The 22,610-nt window shown below is 49.2% G+C and overlaps 1 protein-coding gene across 10 annotated transcripts; it reads left to right on the top strand.

Annotated features, from left to right (window-relative positions):
• The first annotated feature begins 1,104 nt into the window (after positions 1-1,104).
• On the top strand, positions 1,105-20,790 carry CYP39A1 (cytochrome P450 family 39 subfamily A member 1). Of its 10 annotated transcripts, none has more exons than XM_085218388.1 (12): positions 1,108-1,347; positions 2,904-3,039; positions 4,571-4,745; positions 5,759-5,908; positions 8,160-8,253; positions 9,854-9,952; positions 11,421-11,511; positions 12,275-12,408; positions 13,302-13,397; positions 15,152-15,240; positions 18,436-18,523; positions 20,031-20,790. In XM_085218388.1, the coding sequence occupies exons 1-12, from the start codon at positions 1,171-1,173 to the stop codon at positions 20,100-20,102; spliced, it is 1,401 nt and encodes a 466-aa protein (XP_085074514.1). In that variant the 5' UTR covers positions 1,108-1,170; the 3' UTR covers positions 20,103-20,790. The 10 variants fall into 10 exon arrangements, with proteins under 10 accessions (XP_085074516.1, XP_085074513.1, XP_085074517.1 ...); XM_085218389.1 differs by having other exon boundaries at positions 15,139-15,240; XM_085218390.1 differs by lacking the exons at positions 18,436-18,523; positions 20,031-20,790 and adding an exon at positions 16,377-16,696 and having other exon boundaries at positions 1,105-1,347; positions 4,586-4,745.
• Positions 20,791-22,610: the final 1,820 nt, after the last annotated feature.

Here is a 22,610-nt window from a genome sequence, read left to right as displayed (position 1 = left end):
TATTGATTTTTGCAGTTTGTAGCTGGCCAGGCAAGGAGCCAGATTGCCTCCCCCTGGGCTGACCACAGAGCTGCTCCTCAAACACTGTGTGTGCTTATCTGCCACCCCCGGTACAAAATCCTCAGCAGGCAGAGGACTTGGATTTGCCCTGCAGTAACAGGCAGTTACCATAAGAAGCCAATTCTTGCAAAGTCAGCACCTTGCTGCCAGGGTAGGCAGCAGGCTGTCCCAGCTCCTGCAGGAAGCCACTGCATTGACCACAACAATGCTGTGCTCGTGGCTGCAGGCACCCCAGGCAACCCTGTAGGCTTGGGGAAGAATGGCTGGAAAGCTGCCTTGGTGTCCTGATGGACAGTCGGCTGAATGTGAGCCACCAGTTGTGCCTGGTTGGCCAAGAAGGCCAATGGCATCCTGCCTTGTATCAGGAATGGTGAGCAGGAGCAGGGAAGTCATACTGCCCTGTACTCAGCACTGGTGAGGCCTCACCTCGAGTGCTGGGTTCAGTTTGGGGCACCTCAGTACAGAAAGGACGTGGAGGTGCTGGAGCAGGGCCAGAGAAGGGCAGCAAGGCTGGGAAGGGCTTGGAGAACATGGCCTGTGAGGAGAGACTGAAGGAAGTGGGGCTGTTGGGTCTGGGGAGAGGAGGCTGAGGGGAGACCTTCTGGCTCTCTGCCAGTGCCTGAAAGGGGATTGCAGCAGAGCGGGGTTGGTCTCTGCTCACTGCTGACAGGACGAGGGGAAATGGCCTCCAGTTGTGCCAGGGGAGGTTTAGGTTGGACATCAGGAAACACTTCTTTACAGAAAGGGTTGTTGAGCACTGCAATGGGCTGCCAGGGAGGTGGTTGAGTCACCATCCCTGGCTGTGTTTAAAAGCGTTTGGATGTGGTGCTCAGGGCCGTGATGTAGCGGAGGGCTGTTAGAGTTGGGGTAGGATGGCTGGGCTGTGGTTGGACTCCACGATCTTTAAGGTCTTTTCCTACCTGCGCTATTCTATGATCCTATGAAGGTTTTCATTTGCAATACTCTACGGACCTCGGGTCTGCAGGCACGTCATTCCTGCCGGCCGTTACTGTTGAGGAGCGGCGCTTCGGTTCACACTCGTCACCGCCCCGCCCCGCCCGCCGGCTCTGCCCGTCACGCCGCCCGAGGTCGCAGAGCGGCGGGGCGGCGATGGCGGCGGCGCTGCTGCTGGCCGCTGTCGTTGCGGTCGCCGTCATCGCGTGGGTTTTGCGTCCTCCGAGCGATCCGCGCCGCCCCCCCTGCATCGGGAGCCGCGTGCCCTGCCTGGGGGCCGTCCTGCGCCTCGCCACAGCGCCGCTGGATTTCATCGAGCGGGCCCGGGCCGAGGTGAGGCTGCGGGACGGGGCGCGGAGCGGGCGGATGGAGTCGAGTTCGGTCCTGGCTGCCGATACAGCGAGCAGGGCCACAGAGATGATCAGGGGGCTGCAGCACCTCCACTACAAAGACAGGCTGAGGGAGCTGGGCTTGTTCAGCCTGGAGAAGAGAAGCTGCGGGGTGACCTCAGTGCAGCCTGCAGGACCTAAAGGGAGCCTACAGACAGGAGGGGAGTCAGCTCTTGGAACGGGGAGATAACAGCAGGACAAGGGGAATGGTTGGAAGCTGAGGGAGGGCAGATTTCAGTTGGCTGTCAGGGGGAAGTTGTTTGCTGTGAGAGTGGGGAGGTGCTGGACCAGCTGCCCAGAGAGGCTGTGGATCCCCGTCCATCCCTGGAGGTGTTCAAGGCCAGGTTGGATGGGGCCCTGGGCAGCCTGGGCTGCTGTGAGATGTGGAGGTTGGTGGCCCTGCATGGCACAGGGGGGTTGGAGCTTTGTGATCCTTGAGGTCCCTTCCAACCCAAACCATTCTGTGATTCTGTGATTCTGTGCCAGCAGGTAGGCTTTGAGCAGCCCCACAAGTGCACTGAAATGTGCCAAAATGCACCAGAACAGCTCCAGAAGTTCACAGAAATGCCCCAGATCCCCCCACAAATGCCCTAAAATTACCCCAGAAAGCTCAAGGTGCACCCTAATCATCAAAATGCAGCAAAACTGCCCTAAAATGGCCCCCAAATGCACCAAAACTGCCCCAGAACTGCACTGAAATGCACCAAAATGCACCCAAAATCCTCTAAAATGACCCCAGAAGACACTAAAACTGCACTAGAGTGCACCAAACCTGCCCTGAAATGGCCCCCGAAGTGCACAAGACTGGCCCAGAATTGCACTGCAGTGCACCAAAGCTGCCCTATGCCTCCTGCTTTTCCTCCCGTTCCTGTCAGGACTCCACAAGCTGCAGTTTGCCTCCAGCTGATCTGCTGTGGTACCCAAACCCCTGTGGTTACCCTGCTTATTTTGCTTTCCTCAGCATCCTGTGGCCATCCATCTGTCGCGTAACCTCATAGTGAGCAGCTTGCCCTGCTTTCAGTCGACCAGCCACTCATAGGCTGCCAGCTCTGCTATATGAGAAATTGGCATTCCTATGGGAAAGAGAACTGGTATTCCTATGGAGAAGTGTGTTCAGGCTTGAGAAACTCCATTGGTTCTGCCCACATTTGCTAGCTCCTTTGATTAGCCTTACAAGAAACTCTCCCCCTCCAAAAAAAAGAATGTTAGTATTAGCAAACCTTTAAACTAAGGAAAAATGCATTTAGAGATGCGGGAGGGGGGACTGCTGGTTAGTAAAATGGATTGATTGAGGTAGAATGGCAGCGTGGGTGCTTTGCTCCAGCAGCTGAGGGATGCAGAGATGTTCCTTCACTTTTTCAAACCCAGGTGTGCTGTGCTGTGTGGGACTCAGCCACGGGTGGGATGCTCAGGGAGGGGATCTCATCTGCTCCCAGCCCTGCAGCTATGGGTCCTCCCTGTGGGAGCTGCAGCGTAACCCCACACCCTGCTTTGTTCCAGCATGGGCCCATCTTCACTGTGTGCGCCCTGGGGAAGCGGTTCACGTTTGTGACTGAGGATGAAGGAGCTGAAGTGTTTTTTACTTCGAAGGACCTCAATTTTGAGCAGGCAGTACAGCGAGTTGTTGAGAATGCAGGTAAAGGAGAGTTGCCTTTTAACAGAAATCACACCTACATGCCCAGCAGCGTTAAAGGCCAACCCAGAGCCCCATGAGCACGTTACAAAATTTGGGAAAATGGCATTCCTTCCTGAAAGTTCGGCACTGCTGTCTGCAAAGTGGTTTGGGGCCAGTCAAAGGGGTGATAGAATCATGGAATCATAGAATAGCGCAGGTAGGAAAAGACCTTAAAGATCATGGAGTCCAACCACAGCCCAGCCATCCTACCCCAACTCTAACAGCCCTCCGCTACATCACGGCCCTGAGCACCACATCCAAACGCTTTTAAACACAGCCAGGGATGGTGACTCAACCACCTCCCTGGCAGCCCATTGCAGGGCTCAACAACCCTTTCTGTAAAGAAGTGTTTCCTGATGTCCAACCTAAACCTCCCCTGGCACAACTTGAGGCCATTTCCCCTCGTCCTGTCAGCAGTGAGCAGAGACCAACCCCGCTCTGCTGCAATCCCCTTTCAGGTACTGGCAGAGAGCCAGAAGGTCTCCCCTCAGCCTCCTCTCCCCAGACCCAACAGTCCCACTTCCTTCAGTCTCTCCTCACAGGCCATGTTCTCCAAGCCCTTCCCAGCCTTGCTGCCCTTCTCTGGCCCTGCTCCAGCACCTCCACGTCCTTTCTGTACTGAGGTGCCCCAAACTGAACCCAGCACTCGAGGTGAGGCCTCACCAGTGCTGAGTACAGGGCAGGATGACTTCCCTGCTCCTGCTCACCATTCCTGATACAAGGCAGGATGCCATTGGCCTTCCTGGCCACCTGGGCACACTGCTGACTCACATTCAGCTGTCCGTCAGAACACCAAGGTCCCTTTCCATCAGGTAGCTTTCCAGCCTCTCCTCCCCAAGCCTGTAGGGTTGTGACCAAAATGCAGGACCCAACACTTGGCCCTATTGAAACTCATGCAGTTAACCTTGGCTCATCGATCCAGTCTATCCAGATCAACACACTGCTGCTCCCATGCTGTTCCACACAGTGGAGTGTTGGTGCAGGACAGGGCTGGGGCTGCATGGCGATGACAAAGTGACAGTTCCAGGGCAGAGACCTCTACCTAGACCTCCTTCCTATCCCCGCCAGACACGTCTGGTTGTACTTAGCAGAGACCCCTGGAGTCTCCACACTGAGCCTCTCCTTGCAGGGCCGAGAGGACATGATGTAGCATGAAGACCCAAACCCTTTCTTTATTGGTTTCATTCATTTTTCTTTTTTGATTCCATTGGCTTTGTAGAGTGTATCTGTGCGGCTGTGGGAGGCATGGGAGGAGACACGGTTGGCCATGTGGGCACTGAAGAGCAGGCAGGAAGGTGCTGTGTGGATGGACAGAGGCAGAGGGGCTCACTGAAATCCTGGCAGGGCTGGGAGGGAGGCTGCAGGGAATCTCACTGCAGACAAATGAGGGTTAAGGCACTTCAGACAATCACAGATTACATGGGAGCATTTTCACTCTGTCATTTGTTAGCTGCTTTACCTCCATCGTGCTTCTGTTCCTTTTTGTCTGTAGTCTCTGTTCCCGCAGAAGCCTTCTATCAGAATCATGGCCAGCTGTACAGCATGATGAAGGGGAAAATGGGTCCCTCCAACGTGCACATGTTCACGGGCACGCTGTGCAAGGAGCTGCACGAGCACATGGCACACCTGGGCGCTGCTGGCACGGGCGACCTCATGGAGCTGGTGAGGTGAGGACCTTTCCTCATGTCTGCACTGCATGGAGCACAGGTGGTACCAGGAAGCACGTGGAGCTCGGGCTCTCAGCCCTTCGTGGCACCAGCACAGCCCATGGGCCACCGCAGTCAGCGGTGCTGAGGGTGCACAGAGCTCTGCATGCTCTCCCATCCCTGGTGCAGCCCTGGGGAACAGAGCGTGCCATGGCCACGGCTGATCAAACCCAGGCCTGATTGGCCTGAAATGTAAAGAACTGCTCGTGGATGATAAACTGTAGGATCTGTAAGAGGCACCCATGGTAAATTTGTATTGAGTGTGACCTGCTTTTCTGGCTCTGCTGGATGAGGTGGGGTAGAAGAATTAGAATGCAATGTCCTGGCTGAGTGTCATCTTGTTGGCTCAACGTTGCATCCATAGAGCCAGCAGGTGGCTCCATCTCCCCTGAGATCCGTAGGAAGGCAAGAAAGTGAGAGGCATTGCCTGAAATACAGGGTTAGAAGTAGCTGGAACCAAGCAAAGACTGCCTGGTAAGGATTTTCTGGAGCACAGCAGTCCAGGTGAAGCGGTCTGGGAAGGGAGCAAGGAGTCTGCAGGGTGATGGAGGAGCACAGAGGGCAGGGGTGAGATGGAAGGATGGCAAACAAGCATTGTGCAGTCCAGCAGAGCTGCGGCCAGAGGAGGGATTGCTGCGGGGTCTGGTTGCAGAAAGGGCTGTGCACTGCCCAGGAGGCTGGCATGGCCAACCTGGAAGAAGGTGAGTGGGTAATGGGAGCAAGGGGACCTCGGTGCCACCACTCACAGAACCGAATGCCCACTGATGAAACCTGGCTGTACTCAGGGGCAGAGCCTGAGGTCTGTGCATCTCCCACCTCTGCTGAGATCTGTGAGAAGGGTCTGGCTGAGGTGCAGACCTTGTGCCAGCACTTCTGTGCTGTGCACGAGACTCAGCTGCAGCTCAGCACCATGCCCTGAGCTCCACGTACTCCTCCTTCCCTGCCGGTCACTCATGGCCATCTTGTCCTTGCAGGCACGTCATGTATCCAGCAGTGGTGAACACTTTGTTTGGGAAGGGCGTCTGCCCGACCAGCCAGAGCGAACTCAGGAAGTTTGAAGAACATTTTTGGAAGTATGATGAGGACTTTGAATATGCTTCTCAGATGCCAGAGTGCTTCCTGAGGTAATGGTAGAGTCTGTGCACGTGGTGTGCCCCATACAGGCACCTTGCTGGCTGTGATATTAACACTCAAGGATCTTCTCCTGGAGGGGGATGTGCTGTCCTGTGGCAGCCTAGGCATGGACTCTGTTGCTGGTTCAGAATGAAGACATTTGTTGTAGGTGCTCACAACCACCCATCAAACCAACCCCGTGAGTTTTCAGCACGTAGCTTTTGCCTCACAAATCAACCATTTTCTGAGGTAGTTGCATTGCTTGATGCTGAGAGGTTGGCTGCATTTTCTGCAGTCCGGTTGCCTCTATAGGCTTTGGTTGGGAGGATACCCAGGAGGTTGCTATGCTTCCAAGAAGCAGCAGTAGATGCTGATGGTACAGGGAAGCAGGGCTTTACGGCTCTGCCTGGACCTCATCGCAGGCTGGCACCTGTGCAAACCTCTTCCCCTCCTTTATTTTTTTTTTTGTTCCAGCTGTGACTGATTTATTTCATTCTGATGTAAATCAAAATGTTGCGCAACAGCACAGAACATCTTTTATAAAAGAGAGTGAAATACAGGACGTGGGGTACAGTACAATAAGGAGAAGAGGTAGATTATTCTTCTCCTTTCAAGAACCCATTTAGAATATGATAAACAAGTGAAATGTGGCACAAACATCAGAGCTTCCATGCATGTCTTCACGCATCTTCTTTTAGAGGTACTTGTACTTCCTGGACTTGATTAAAAGCATACTTTGGAAGAAGTAGAAAGTTCACACTTCTTGAGCCTGGTCTGCTGGTTGGCTACCCTGCACATAGCGGGGGGTTGGAACCAGATGAGCACTGTGGGCCTTTCCTACCCAGGCCATTCTGTGATTCTGTGGTTCTATGACTTCAGTGTGATGCTAAAGCCAAAACTCACCTGGTACACTTTATCTTCATCTTCCAGACCACTGTCAGTTGTTTTACTTAAATATGCATTAAGCTTCCAGCTCAAATCCTAACCCAACTTTGTAACCTCCAGCACTGAAATTCTTGCCATCAATCAAGCCTGAGAGAGTCAGCTTTACACCAGGTTGAAGAGCAAGAGTGTACGTAACCAATTAACCAATTCCAATCAGGCTGGAATTATTCAAGGCCAGGCTGGATGTGGCTCTGGGCAGCCTGGGCTGCTGGTTGGTGACCTGCACACAGCAGGGGGTTGGGACTGGGTGAGCACTGTGGGCCTTTGCAACCCAGGCCATTCTGGGATTCTATGATCCTCATCAGCATTTTCTGTAGCCATCTTTTGTAGCAGTATTTCCCATGTCTCGTCATTGGCCACCTGTTTGTCCAGACTCTCTTTCAGTTTATCAGTGAACTGCATGTAGGGTTCACCTTGCCCCTGCTTTATGCTGGTAAATGAACGTTGGGTCTTATCTGCATCAGGGACCTTTAGAAAGGCACCAGGGGCTGTCTTTGGATTGGTCTAAGGCCACAACATTCAGTTGTACTTGAGCCATTGTGGCAGCCCTGAGCAAGGCTTCTGTACCAATGACTTGTAAAGGGTCCCCATTTGGTCTATCTGGATTCTCTGTTGCCTTTTGTTGTGCAGATTCTCTTCAAAAGCATGTATTGAGTACTTGTTAAAATCAGTTGTGCCAAGGCCTTGTAATCACGAGGACAAAAACTGTAACTTCTCATAGAGCTCAACAGATTGCTGGTATAGAGGGAGCCCAGCCCAAATTCAAGGGCCACTTTTCTGAGCTCTTTTATTTTTTGAAAGCTTATACCCTCCCATCTCTCCTCTGGGACCCTTCTCTGTGCTTTCTCACACCTTTGCTTTTTGCTGCTGGTCTGACCCTGGGTTACACTGCTGCAGAGCTGACCTTGGGTAGAGGCAACCAGAACCCAAGGAAATTGCTCGCAGAGCTCTTAGGGCCACAGCAACACCTTGAGTACCTCAGAGTTGCCTTCAGAGAGAACTGGGGATGCTCTGAAAATGAGGCCTTTATTTACTCAGAGGTTGACCAAAGGATCCAAAACCAAGATGAAAACCTCGGGTGGAGTGACTGGAAGTTCAGGACTCTCAACCTGGCTGCAGGGTGAGCCCTGGCCAACAGAAGGGGTTCAGTGCTGCTCCTCCATCAGCCAGCACTGCTGCCCACCACAGTGATGCTCATCAGCTGGCTGCTGCTTTGGTGTTTTTGGAAGGAGACCAAGGAGTCCTTCTCATGAAAAAGGAAATGTTGGTTTGTGCTGCCTCGATTAAGTGCTTCTTGCTTGTTGCTTTTCTTTACAGGAACTGGTCTAAATCCAAAAAGTGGCTTCTAAAATTATTTGAGAAAGTAGTGTCAGATGCTGAAAGAACCAACCCTTCAGAGACCACATCCAAGGTAAACATCCGAGGCTCCGAAATAAGAGGACTTTGTTGTATATTCTGACTGAAGGAATGAAGGACACTATTTAAGTACTGGAAGAAATACACCAGATGGGTCAGCTTTTATAGATACACATTAATTGTCCAGTAATGCTGTTTCTTCCATTAACCCTTACTTTGTGAGCACTGCTGCTCAGTGTAGTTTGCCTCCTACAGTTCCAGGACTTTCAGATTCTGTGGGGAGTTTGAAGCCAAAGGTTTGGTGCTGTGACCCATCTGTCCTGGGTTCAGCGCTGCAGTTACAGTGAGCAGCTGAAGGAAAGGGAAGGGCCTCTTCATCGGAAGAGGTTAGGTTAGATTAGGTTAGGTTGGATGTGAGGAGGAAGTTTTTCATGCAGAGGGTGGTGAGGCAGTGGAACAGGTTGCCCAAGGAGGCTGTGGATGCCCCATCCCTGCAGGCATTCAAGGCCAGGCTGGATGTGGCTCTGGGCAGCCTGGGCTGCTGGTTGGCGACCTGCACACAGCAGGGGGTTGGGACTGGATGAGCGCTGTGGGCCTTTGCAACCCAGGCCAGTCTGGGATTCTGTGATTCTGTGATTCTATGATTCATTGCCTCTCGGGGGCACTGGGCTGTGCAATTTCAAAACCTTCCATGTACTATTTTTAAGCCTCGGTGTAGAGTGATGAGATCCTCCAGCAGCCAGATGAGCAGGAAAAAGGCAGATAAGTGGATTGGAAGGCAAGTACCCTAAATATTGCTTGTGTCAGAATGGTGATAAGTTGTCCTGCTGGTTATTCTCCTATGCCATGGCAGGAGTGCTGCTGGTGTGGATGACAGGTTTGAGTGGAGGCTGGCTTGGGAGTTTCCATCTACCACATGGTTATAAAACAGATCATTAAACAAACCATATTTTGGGGCAACTTTAAAAGCTTTGCACGCCACGGTTTCATAAAATAAATGAGAATAATGGAAAGAGACAGAGGGGAGGAGAGTGGATGGCAGGAATGGGACGTGCAGGGAGTAGGGAGTGCAGACTCAGAGTCTTAGGTGGGCAGGAACGTTTCTCTAAGCAAAAGCTGATGCTCAAACATTCTGCGGCTGCTGCAGCTGCAGAGAATGAATGTCACACCATGAAGGCCACTGGTCGGGTCAGTAAGGAACACCCAGAGCTGGGACTGCTGGCACTCAGACCCCCACTGATGGACCATGGCAGGAGCAGCAAGAACGTCATTGCTCTTCATCCTGATGGTTCAGACTGGGTCTTGGGCTCTTCAGAGGGCAGAAGTGGAGTGGGAATGACATAAGAAGAGTTTTTTCTTTGCTCCACACACAAGCAATGATGGGAAGTGGGGGAAGAAGACCCCCTAAAAGCACTGAGGGAATGGAGGTGGTGCGCATACTCAGTGGGGCTCTCACGGTGTGGCCTTCCCTGGGCCCTCTGCCTACAAGGGAGGCTCACTTCCTCTTAGCAGCTCTCATTGCTGTGCTTTGGGGCTGCTAACATCGTAACTAATGCTACTGCTTTGATGTTACCTCCTTGAATTCCACTAAATCATCCCCTAAGCTAGATTTCAGTGTATTTAGAAGAATACTTTGCGTTGTTTATTTATAACAGACACTACTTCAGCACCTCCTGGATAACTTGCAAGGAAAACATCTGGCTCCCAACTACGGTCTCCTGATGCTCTGGGCCTCCCAAGCAAATGCTGTCCCTGTGAGTACCTGGGTGGGAGCAAGGCCTTTCCTGCTTGGAAGCCTGCACTGGGGAAGCACAGTGCTTAACTCACAGGTCACCGTGCTGTGTGTATTCCAGGAAGAGATTATCACACCCATGTACATCACCACAAATACACCCAGGTTGCAGTGTCGCAGAGGCAGTGAGAAGAAAAGTTCGTCCTGTATTTTTCCTAGATTATAATGTCCTGCATTGTAACGTTATGGGAGCTATTAAGCTGTTAAGGTCAGAATCTTAGGCTGTGAAAAGCATTTAACTTCATTTTGAAACACTGTATTATAGCAAACACTGTATATTAAATATTCTGTGTAAAGTGCATCAAAGGCACAAAGTAGGGTAACTTGGCCCGAGTGTAAAACCAGATGAGTGAGGTTGTTGTGCTGCATGAGTGCGGCCACGAATTCAAGACCAGGCTGGATGTGACAGGGCAGCCTGGGCTGCTGGTTGGTGACCTGCACACAGCAGGGGTTGGAAGAACTGGATGAGCGCTGTGGGCCTTTGCAGGCATTCTGTGATTCTGTGATACTATGAATGCCGGTGCTGTGTCAGGAGAAGAAAAGCAGTGGCTTGATGTTACTGCCACTTCAGTTCTGTCTGTGTTGGGGATGGATTTGATGGATAATGATAGAGGCTGTGCTAATGAGATCAGTGTATCTAACACAGCTGATTCTGACCAAAGCCATTTACTGGAAGTGCTCGGATGAGAATTCCGTAGTGGGAGAGCCATCCTTTATTTGCTGTGACTGTGAAGCTCTCTCAGTTACGATACAGCTGTGATTTAGAAAAAGATGACAGTGAGATACTTTCATATGTACTCCCAAAGGCTGTACCTGTAGCTTTTGTAGCTTGGCTAATCCTGCAGCCTGCCCTAAAGGAATGTGGTCCATTTCAGTGGGGTTTCTGCAGACCCACGTGTCGGAATAAGGGAGAGGCACGGCCTGCTGCCTGTTATCAGGATAACTGGCATTCCTTCCATAATGCTATCATGACTTCCTTCTGTAATATTCAGCTCTAAATAGACCTGCAGATATTTCGCTGTTTCTCAGAATAGTCACAAGGCTCTGGTGAGTGGAATGAGGAAAAAAGGCCTTTCACCTTCCAGGGGGATGTTTGAGAAGAAACCCTTTTATCCGAAACTCTGCTGATTTAGTAATTGGTTTTAACACCTCGTTACTTGAAATTAACAAGAGGATCCCGTGTTTCTAAGCTCAAAGCCACACCTACATAATGTTCAGTGGAAATCTGTACACAGCAGATGGACAGACCCAATCTGCCAGGGTCTGAGCCCTTGGCTGTAGATCTTTCTGGGAAGCACAGCTCCCCGTGTGCCCCAGCCACGAGAGGCACCTCCGAAAATTGGAGATGTTTTCTCTTTCCTCTCATAGCTACAAACATGCTGTGATTCTGTTCTGTGTTCCTGAGCTAAATTACTCTCATCTCTGTTTAGGTTGCATTCTGGACCCTTGTTTTCATACTCTCTTATCCTACTGTTTACAAGAAAGTCATGGAAGACCTGACTTCTGTTTTTGGCAATGCAGGTAATGATTCAGATCATGGCCTTTGGAAACTCAGAACGGTGGCTCCACGTTGGCCCAGCACGCAGCACAGAGGGCAGTGGCTGGGAATAGTGGTTGTTGCTGATAAGGACACTACCAAAACCATGAGGTCCAGCTCTGCCTGTTCAGCCTGTGCTCAGGATTTATTTTTAAGCAAAAGCACTCTTGATGTTAGTAAGAGAAGGCAGAAGAGCCATATGTACTCGTCTCTTCTTTCTACACCAATTATTTAGACCTAGTTTGTTTTTTCCATGCTTCGGTGGTAGGATCAGATGAGATCTTTCAGTTCAGTTTGGCCTCTTAGAATCACCATAGAGTCACCAAGGTTGGAAAAGACCTCCAAGGTCACCCAGCCCAACCACCCACCCACCACAGTATTTCCCACCAAACCACATCCCTCAGTAGCACACCTGCGTGGCTCTGGAGCTCCTCCAGGGACAGTGACCCACCACGTTGCTGGGCAGCCCATTCCAGCCCGTTCCTCTTCTGATCAGTGCCATAACTGTAGCTACCTTGGAGCTACTAAATTACTTTCAAAGGCTTTTCTTACCAATGTTGGACTCAAATTGTTCAGATCTTGCTCTCTTTATTCACTTGGAAATATAAAGGAAAGTTCTGGATGAAAACAATGTCCTGAAGGCTTGAGGAATTCTATCAGAAGGTCCAAAGCCAAACATATAGCAGGTATCAAAACAAGTGTGAAATGGCGTTTTAACGTGAAGTCTTCTTCCTCATACCCCAACAGGTAGGGATGAAATAGAAGTCTCTGAAGAGGACCTGAAGAACCTCCCTTATGTTAAGTGGTGCGCTTTGGAAGCCATACGGCTGAGGTCTCCAGGCGCAATCACCAAGAAAGTAATAAAACCAATAAGAATTCAGGTGAGCAGTGGGGTGTTGGTTGGCTTTGGGTGGTGGGTGGGTTTGGTTTGGTTCTGGTTTGGTTTTTTTGTTTTGTTTGCTTCAGAGGATGCTTTATGATTCTTCTAGAAGGAGCCCCTCTGATGGATGTAGATAAAATTAATAGAGATATTCCACAATCTTATGTGTGTGCTCTGTTTAGCATAACAGACTTAATAATCATTGTTAATTTAATCATTATTAATGTGAGTGTAGCTTTGCTCCTCTTTCCCACAGTTGTACCTTCGGTGATAAATTGAAATTAAATAGAACTGAACTGAGAGATATTGCACCAAAGGAATAGGGAATGGGAACCAGACCCAACAAATGTACGAGAAGGGACCACAAGGCTGTAATTGCTAAAGCTCCTCTTCTGTTTGTCCTCTTCATTGTCATGCAGATAAGAAAGTGCCTGCATTCAGTGCTCTGACAAATGAGCGTTAGGGAAAAACGCTCCCCCTCAAGGAAATGGCTCTCTTGCCCATTTAATAATGAATCCCATAAAGTCTGCTGTCCTACAAGGCTTCCTGTGAATTCCTTTTTGTCTTGAAAGAAGTGTTTAAGGAAAGATGCAGAAGGAATAAAATGACACAGTTCCATCAAGATGTGGGAAAGATAGAAATGAGGTTTCTGTTACTTGCACTGCTGACAATCTGGGTTAGGACAAAAGGTGTCTTTCCACATTCTCCCCCATTTGGGCCTCCCTGATGGGAGACGGGCACAGCACAAAGCAGCAGACATGACATGCCCACTGTGGCTTTGCCACCTTCCCGAGCCCTCTGGCAGGACCTTCTGCTGATGGAGGAGAACGTAAGCAGGGACTGCTTTGTTAGCTGAATTGTGATTTTCTCTTTGTTTTCTTTTCTCCCTTTCAGAATTTCACCATCCCTGCAGGTGACATGCTGATGTTGTCTCCGTATTGGCTGCACAGGAATCCAAAGTATTTTCCCGACCCAGAAATGTTCAAACCTGTAAGATGTCCCTCATAATATGAGGATTTTGCAGTCTGATCTCCTGTTCACCTGTTACACCACACAAGCATCTGGCCATGCTGGCTTCAGGTTGGGTGCTCTCCCTCCTCTGAGCGGTGTCCTCAGGTGCAGAGATGTGTAGGGGCAGAGGGCCCTGCAGGGATTGCCAGGACTTTCAGGTTCAGGTTTATGTGTCAGATAATACCAAACTACCTCATGTCACTCTGCTCCCGATTCAAAGCCCACCGTGGATGAACACCACTGACTTCACAGTTGAAACAACATCCCAGTACCCCCGTTCCCTGGCTCTTGTACAGCTTACCTTTGTGTTTCTTTGTGGTTCTTCGGCCCTTCCAGTCAGATGATTTCTGGTCGCTATTAGCTCTGCTAATTTAGCAGCTCATCTCGAGTTTCTTGCTGATTATTCCACCCCAGGTGGCCATGTGGGCAGGCTCGGAGCTGCTCTTTTTAGCACCATCCGCTATAGAACATTTGTCTTTTTTTAGAAATACATCAAGGAGTAATTGAAACAAAATTCCCCCTGTGGCCAGCTCTTCACCCATTCAGAATCCCTCTTAGCAGTTCCTGCCACTCTGCAACCCCACACAGAAACTCTGATGCAGCAACTTATCTCTCTAATAACACTTTATTGCTGAAAACAAGGTCGCTTGTTTAGAAGTTCATTCCTTTCCCCATAGGAATAAGGCAGCTGCCCTTGGACGTTGCTTTGTTTCATCACCTCTGAGATCTTCGTCCTGCTTTTAATGGATTTTGATGTGAACAGATTTCCTCTTCAGAAAGCTCTAAAGAGCTGAAGCTGTATAGAAATCCCAAATATACAATCATAAGATTCTGTCTTCTCAAAGGGCTCCGGCAGAAGCGATAGCTGCAAAAAGCTTAGCAGGTGTTACTGGAAGGCTTTGCTGGAGTTTGCTGAGCTTCAGGGGCTGCTCTGCTCGTCACCCAGCGGTCAAGCAGTGCACTTCTGCCAGTGTCAGTGCACCTCAGCTGCAGCCTGGCTGCTCTGCTGTTCCTTTCCTCCTGCAGCAGCTCAGGCAGGAACCAGGAGCCCTCTGGGTGCAGAAGCTCTTTTTGCTGCCATTGCCAAGAGTGTATTTTGTCACCCAGTGGCTCATCCCTGAGAATGGGGTGGTGTAATCCTTCCCTTCCCCTCGTGTGACATAAATACACCTTGGGTTTGTTGATGTGTAACCGAGGCTGGGATGCCCCGTCCATCCCTGGAGGTGTTCAAGGCCAGGTTGGATGGGGCCCTGGGCAGCCTGGGCTGCTGTGAGATGTGGAGGTTGGTGGCCCTGCATGGCACAGGGGGGTTGGAGCTTCGTCATCCTTGAGGTCCCTTCCAACCCAAACCGTTCTGTGATTCTGTGATTCTAACATTTGGGATGTGCTTTGTGGGAAGGCGCTGCCTGGAGCTCACATCTTCATTGGCTTTTCAGTAACTCAAGCAGCAGGTTTAGAGAAATAGGGATATTGAGGAAGATGCTTTGTAGGGAAGCATCGTCCGGCATTTGGAGGCATCTCCGTGTGTTTCACATGGGATCCTTGCTTGTTTCCCTGAGTCACTGCTGGCTTTTGAGGCAGACTCCTACAGTACCAGGTTGAAGGCAAAAAATGGCATTAGTGCGATTTGGGATGGAGGATTAGCTGTTCAAGGTCATTTTTAGCCTGGAGAAATAAAGTTGAGTTTTATTTATATAAGTCTGATCTGGAAAAAAAAAAGTTTCTTCCCACAGGATCGTTGGAAAGAGGCAAATTTAGAGAAGAATGCTTTCTTGGACGGCTTTGTGGCATTTGGAGGAGGGAAGCATCAGTGTCCAGGAAGGTCAGTGAAACAGCTGGGGTTTATTTATTCCCAAACCCTGCAGAGAACAACCCTCCCGAGCTGGGCTCCTCTTACACTTGGAGATGCGCTGTTTTCATTGTTTCCCTTTGTCAGTGCTCTGATGTTCAGCACTATCTGGACTTTATTTAAACTAATTTGAAAGTGGCTTCTTTCCTGGAACAAAACAGGTGAAGGCACAATGGAAAAGCAGAATCTGAGATAAGTGTCCCAGGGGATGCTGCTCAGTGAGGATCAGCCTAACCCTGCTGCTGCCGAGGCCCCTTTACATCAAGGGAGAGTTGTTCCACTTAGAAACATGCCAGCTTACAGACACGGGCTTTAAGGTGCCGTAAGGCACTTCCAAACAAAGAACATTTCTCTGCACTGACACTCTCCATCCGTCCTCCACCACTGACATCTTTGCTAATCTTCAAATGTCTTAAATGATTCCTCTCTGTTTAAAGCCCTTGCTTTGCATTACGGCCCACACAACTGGATGATAGCTTAAATTGCAGATCCTGCCTCTGTTCCTTCCTCCAGCAGTGCCAGCCTCAGTGCTTCCTGCATTCCTTCTGCTGTTCTCTCTGTGGTCCCTCTTCCTGGAATGAGTCCCAAGGAGCCAGCTGCTCCACGTTTATGTGTTAAAACATCCCTATGCTCATTTCTCTGCCTTCAAAACCCAATCTTCTTTAGGCAGCAAATAAACAAGAATCCTTAAGAGAAGTCAGTTTAACTCAAGAGCTCTGTGTGGAGCAGGGAAACCAGAGGGTGTTGTAAGGGAACCGTGCTCTTGAGTCTGCACCCCGTATCAGGCTGGACATGAGCACCAGGTGGACTTTGTGAAGGCATTGCACACATAAGCAATGTGAGTAAAACTGTTCAGGCTTGGCAGAGGAAAGTGCCCACTCACTGCTGTACCCCCCAGTTTGTACAGTGTTCTGAGCTGAATGTGAGCACAGCCTCACTGGCAGCGAAGGCAACAGCCGTGTTCACAGCAGTACCCACAGGTCCACAGCATGCTGCCTCTGCTTGTTTAAAACACGACCTTTGTCTGTGATCTGGCTTTTCTCTGGGCTCTGGTAGCATCTCTAAAGTAAGTTTGTGGTGAAAACGAAAATGACAGTGTCTCTGTATAGGCAACAGGTGGAGAATCACTTCGGACAGATGCTGTCCCTTCAGCCCCTTGGCCACACGGTGACACCTCCGCATCTTTTAGTAGTAATTCTGAGAGAGCAACGTGGTGGCCCTGGAAGAAAGGAAATTGAATCAAGGGTGTATCTGGATCTCAGCTCGCAGATTTCCGTGGTATAACTGAATCAAATAATGATATTTCAAGTTTAAGATGAGTTTTCATTTAATTCACTGCTGGCATTTGTAAATGAAGTGCACCAAACATTTTGTTTTACTCCTCGCATTGCAAAAGCTCATCATGAAATTAAAAGCTAATGCAATCAAACTGAAAGCTAGAAAATAACTTGTTAAATATCCTAGCAAAGTAGTGTGGGACGAGCTCCCAGAAAACCATTTCTGAACCTAAGGGAAAGGTTTGATGTCACTGAACCTGCAATGAGACTTCTGTCTGACCAGGAGAGCTCTGCTGGTGCAGCTGTGCTTATCTCACATGGATCTGTTGTCTCTGATCTTATGCTGACATTGTAAACCCTTCAGCACAAGAGGTGTCATTTCATTCTCAGGCTCTGTTTGCTGCAGGATTCAATGCCTGGGTCCCAGCAGCACACAGGTATGTAGCAGCGTGCTGGAGACAGAAAGTACATCTTTGTCAAACCTCCTTAGCACTAAATAGAACAGGACTCAGAGTTTTTAGAGGAAAGCTGCTCAAGCACCCAAGACAATGAAAGACAAGTGGGAAGTAAAAGGCATTCTGCTGCAGGAGAGCTCATGGATTCTGACTGGGATGTGGCCAGGAGGAGAGGGGACCTCAGCCGTCTGTTAGCATCCTTGTGCCTCAGCATCTCTGCAGACAGGAGGAACGGCAGCCCGTTTGCAGCAGCACTTTGCAGTCTCATGGTGGGATGCAGAGGCAGGACTTCAGGCACCAGCAGCACCAAGCAAGCAGTGCAGGACTGCGAGGATCCCACCTTTGTACAGTGCTGCTGGCATGGAGTTTGGGCTAGGAAGTCCTGCCTGACCTGAGCTCATTTCCGTTCAAGTATCTCTGCTCTGCATTCCTCTGAGCTCAAGGTCACCAAAAGCATCCTATCTCAAGGTACTGCAATGTGAAATCACAGGGATAATTTGGTTCTCAAGCTATGTGAAAGCAAGCAAGCATCTTCTCACTGCAGGGTGCTGGGCAGTGCAGTGTGCAGATCTGAATGGTTCTGCAGGAGCTTTCTTGGGTCCCGTGGGGCTTATGAGCTTCCTCTTCACACCTACCAGGCCAAAGCCAGGCTGACGCTGTGTGCAGTCATGCTCTCTTCTCCCCAGTGAGTTTCCCAATAGCTGTTTTATCCAGCAGTTCTCACATACTGGAAAATAAACTGTGAAGAAGAGCAAGGTAATATTACTATTTTAAGCAGCTCTTTAAGATGTATGTCTAACTTCTGCAGTGAGTAATCCCATGAGCTGGCATAGACAGACGCTGGTGGCTGAATGGAGGATGTTCTTTACAGACCAGCATTTAAACATAATGGCTGGGAAGAGTTCACCTGCAGTTACTGCTGCAGTGTGACTGACTGAGAGCTTTCTGAGCATGTTGCAGACACAAACCCATGCCCTTGGGTTTATCCTGCATTTGAACACTGACGCACTGAGCACCAGCTCCCGCTGTCACATCTACTCTGATGTCACCGGGCTCCCAGCTGTATGACACAACTTTATATAGCACAATTAGTCATAGAGCCTCTTCTATATTTGACTGTGTGCTCAGTCCTAGGAAGTTATTTCAAATCAGTAAGTCTTAGAAGAACATCAATGTTTACACAGTGGAAAAAACCCTAATGCCAAGGAGTTGTTCTGAAATGGGGTGTCAGAGGGTACGGCTGCTCTGAAGTGTCACCAGGCAGAAAGGACAGCCACCATGTTGGCACTCTTCACTGGACAGCATTTTTTCCTACTGAAGGTAAATGCACACTGAGGCATGGAATGCACGATGTGCAAGAGGCAGCATGCTGCTGGTCTGATAACACGTGTGAGCTGCAGGATGGACACCCAGTGCTCTTCTCCCTTCTCTTGCAGATGGTTTGCTATCATGGAAATCCAGTTGTTCGTTGTGCTGTTCCTGTACAAATACCAATTTGTGCTTTTGGATGCAGTACCAAAGGAGGTAAAAGATCTGTGCCTTTTTTTGGCATTCCACATCTTTAAATCCTTCGGTCACTGGGCTCAGCTGAACAACCGTTCTCAACTGAGTTTATGTATAATGAAGCAGAGTGCTTTGAGGAGCATTAAAAAACATATAATCATTAATTTGATCTTAATTTTTATTCAGGAAACGCAGAGTAACTCCAGCAATGCAGTGGGACTGTGATGTCTATACAAGTGCATCTGTGAGACTATTTTATCTCATCGTTGCCTAAACATTACAGGAGATTTTACGATTTCTGCCACTCCCAGCAGCAATGAATACGCAGTTACATTATTAGTACTTACTGCAGGCATTAAATGAGATGCAGCATTTTAGGGACGTGGCTCAGTGGGCACGGTGGTGATGGGCTGACAGCTGGGCTAGATGATCTTAGAGGTCTTTTCTAGCCTTAATGATTCTATGATCCTTTGATTCTATCATTACCTGTGCTCTTCTGCTCCATTTTGACTGGGGGAAGAGAACCAAATAGAATCACAGAATCCCAGAACGGCCTGGGTTGCAAAGGCCCCCAGCGCTCATCCAGTGCCAACCCCCTGCTGTGTGCAGGTCGCCAACCAGCAGCCCAGGCTGCCCAGAGCCACATCCAGCCTGGCCTTGAATGCCTGCAGGGATGGGGCATCCACAGCCTCCTTGGGCAACCTGTTCCACTGCCTCACCACCCTCTGCATGAAAAACTTCCTCCTCACATCCAACCTAAACCTCCCCTGGCTCACTTTAAAACCATTCCCCTTGTCCTGTCACCACCCACCCTCACAAACAGCCGTTCCCCCTCCTGTTTATCTGCTCTCTTCAAAAGTTGGAAGGGGGAAGAATGAAGGAACAACCATGACTCAGAGGGTTTTACTGTAAAGAAAGAGTGGCATCATCACTTCTTTCAGCTGCAGTTCCCTTCCTCGTTTGCACAGTGTCCCTTTCCAAACACCATGGCTCCTCACAAACCTGCTGTGAAGAGAACCTGCCTGCTGTCACAGCCTGAACAGGGACACATGCCCTGCAGCTCAACTGGCAAAGAGAAGAGGAAGGGGTTAAAAGTGGCCTGGGCTTTGTGATGTTGTCCTTTAGGCTGGAAGTTGAAGAATCCTTGAAGAATGTGAGAGGTTGATCTCAAGCAGTAGTAGACAGCCCACCCACAGTAAGGAGGAAGGTTGGCTCTTCCTGACTGGTGCTGTGCTGCATGCCTGGGGCTGATTGTACGTCTTCTCCCACCCAGGCAATTATGGTGGTGAATGTACTCCAAACCATTCGGGTTTTTAAGATCTCATCTCCTCCCCTGCCACAGGAACTGGAATAAAAGTAAAAAGTAAAGCTTTATTCAACTATTCCAGTGGAGCCAAGAAATATTCTCAGTATTTGGTCTTGTTTCTAAGACAAAAGCTCTAAGAATATGTTTATGTGTTAATATTAAAGCACGATGATAATTCCATTAACTGAACTAACTAAAATGTTTCTGTCAATCTCTCTGCAGAGCCCTTTGCATTTGGTGGGGACACAGCAACCCCTGACACCGTTCCGGGTCCAGTATAAAGGCTGGGAATGAAGGGAGCCCAGTACTGACTTACCTTTCTTTGCCTGGATGAACGGACTGTTGAGCTGCTTCTCTGCTCTTTGTATTCAAACAAGTTCTCTGCTGTTACAGTTCTTAATTCCAGCTTTACATTGTGTACGTGCTCTGTGTTGCAATAAGCCATGACAACACAGTCTTATCTATGCTCTTCTTCCCAGTTGCCTACCTCCTAGTACTGAAAAATCAAGCTCTCCTGCCAAATTAGTCACAGTCTAACTGATAGGCTAAACTCACCAACCAAGCATTCAGGACAAAAACTGCTATGTCTGAAAATCCTGCAAGGAAGTGTTGCCAGAGACAGCAGAAAAGCAGGTTCCTGCTTCCTGCAGGTGTCTTCAAGCCAAGGCCAAAGCTGCAAGCATGAGAAACAGCTGGGATGCTGTTCCACTGGAGCACCTCCCATTGCTGCTGAGTTTGATTCTGTCAGAACTGGTCCTGGCACGGATACCCAGTGACAGCTTGATGGCGGTGCTCGGCCGCAGTGCAGAGCGATGGCAAAAACACCATTGCTCTTCATTAGTTTGGTGGTCTAGAACTGAGAACCCTTTTATTTTTAACATGATTTGCAGAACACATTAATCAATCTAAAACTATTCAATTCTATGAAGAGTATCTGGTAAACGTTCAAGGAAACTCTCAAGTAAATAAGTTCAGAAACCGACGCTTTAACTGCTGTCAGATTTCATATACAATAATAGCAGACATGTATTTTTAGTTTTCTAAGTAAAGATTATTCATCATTTTATAAATGCTTGCAAAAAAAACACCCAAATGGCCTTTTGGCGGTGGTAGGTATGGGAATAACATCCATAGGAAAATAACACACAATATAATTCACTAAATGGTTGGATCATCTCAGTTATGGATACTACAGTTTAACAATACCTGCTCTCGACAGCCAGAGAAGCCAAACAAGAACGTGAATTAAAGTGGCTTTGTGACTCTCCCTTTGAAATCCCAGCACTGCGTGACTGCCCTGTTGTCAATGGCCATCCATACTTTCCTAGGCAGGAAAAACCATGTGAGGTGGATTAGTAAAGTAGTGTGGTGGTCAGGTGATAGAGCTGAACGGGGTCTTCTACTCGGAAATAATTTAAAAGCTTCTGGGAGAGGGAAGCATAGCACTGCACCACTGGGACAGGGTTAAACAAATGTTGAAAGGTCACGGAAAGGCCAGGTTGGATGGGGCCCTGGGCAGCCTGGGCTGCTCTGAAATGTGGAGGTTGGTGGCCCTGCCTGTGGTGGGGTTGGAACCTCATGATCCTCGAGGTCCCTTCCATCCCAAACCATTCTGTGATTGCAATCCCCTACACGCGATTGGATGAAGAATTTTTAAATTAGTATTTTTCAGATGTCTGTCCAGTCTGCTTTTAAAAATGGCAGTGCTGAAGTTCCAAAGTGATTGTTCCTCTCCTGATAGGAGGCTTCCCTGCAGGTCGATGGGGGTCACAATGAGGTGTTTATTCATGCTACTTGCTGTATGGAGCAGGAGGCTTTAAACCCAAAGAGAAAAAAGGAGCAGTATTTGGCCTATCTTTGTGTTTCTGTCTCCTTAACAAAGTACGGATGTTAAAGGGAGTGCAGTGGGTGTCCTGTGGCACCTTCAAAAATGAATTATTCCACCTCCAGATGCGGCATCCATCAGAGCACAGCCCTCAGCCCGGGCCAGTTGGGATGGTGTGTTGGCATTCATGTGGCCAGGAATCAGTGGCACCTATTTCTGAGCCACTGCAACAAATCTTAAGTCTTTTTAAGAAGAGAGCAAGCCTAGAGTTATGAGGAATGAAAAATAAAGCTCTTTCAAACTAAGTTTGCTTTAATATTTTTTGGATTTTGTGGTACATTAGAACACAGATTCTAGAAGAAACAACACAGGTATTCCCACCACAGAAGGCATCCCAACGCTGCCAGACATTTTTGATGCATTTCAGGATGGTAGAAATACTTTCATATTTTCACTGCAATGATAATAGAATCACAGAATCACAGAATGGTTTGGGGTGGAAGGGACCTCAAGGATCATGAAGCTCCAACCCCCCTGTGCCATGCAGGGCCACCAACCTCCACATCTCACAGCAGCCCAGGCTGCCCAGGGCCCCATCCAACCTGGCCTTGAACACCTCCAGGGATGGACGGGGATCCACAGCCTCTCTGGGCAGCTGTTCCAGCACCTCACCGCTCTCACAGCAAACAACTTCCCCCTGACATCCAACTGAAATCTGCCCTCCCTCAGCTTCAAACCATTCCCCTTGTCCTGCTGTTCTCTCCCCTTTCCAAGAGCTGACTCCCCTCCTGTCTGTAGGCTCCCTTTAGGTCCTGCAGGCTGCACTGAGGTCACCCCGCAGCTTCTCTTCTCCATGCTGAACAAGCCCAGCTCCCTCAGCCTGTCTTTGTAGTGGAGGTGCTGCAGCCCCCTGATCATCTTTGTGGCCTCTTCTGGACCCTCAATAAATCAGTGGAAATTCAATATTTGGCAGAAGA

Source organism: Meleagris gallopavo, chromosome 2, assembly GCF_905368555.1.
Source record: "Meleagris gallopavo chromosome 2, MGAL_WU_HG_1.1, whole genome shotgun sequence".
Taxonomy (NCBI): Eukaryota; Metazoa; Chordata; class Aves; order Galliformes; family Phasianidae; genus Meleagris; species Meleagris gallopavo.
The sequence above is the reverse complement of the archived record's forward strand: the minus strand, read 5'-3'. Positions and strand labels throughout refer to the sequence as shown.

Excerpts from the sequence above, each read along its gene's own strand:
- CYP39A1 (XM_085218387.1), top strand. The coding sequence starts at position 1,171 with ATGGCGGCGGCGCTGCTGCTGGCCGCTGTCGTTGCGGTCGCCGTCATC. Across the intron at positions 1,348-2,903 it reads TCGAGCGGGCCCGGGCCGAG|CATGGGCCCATCTTCACTGT; the intron begins GTGAGGCTGCGG and ends GCTTTGTTCCAG. Across the intron at positions 11,512-12,274 it reads TTCTGTTTTTGGCAATGCAG|GTAGGGATGAAATAGAAGTC; the intron begins GTAATGATTCAG and ends ATACCCCAACAG.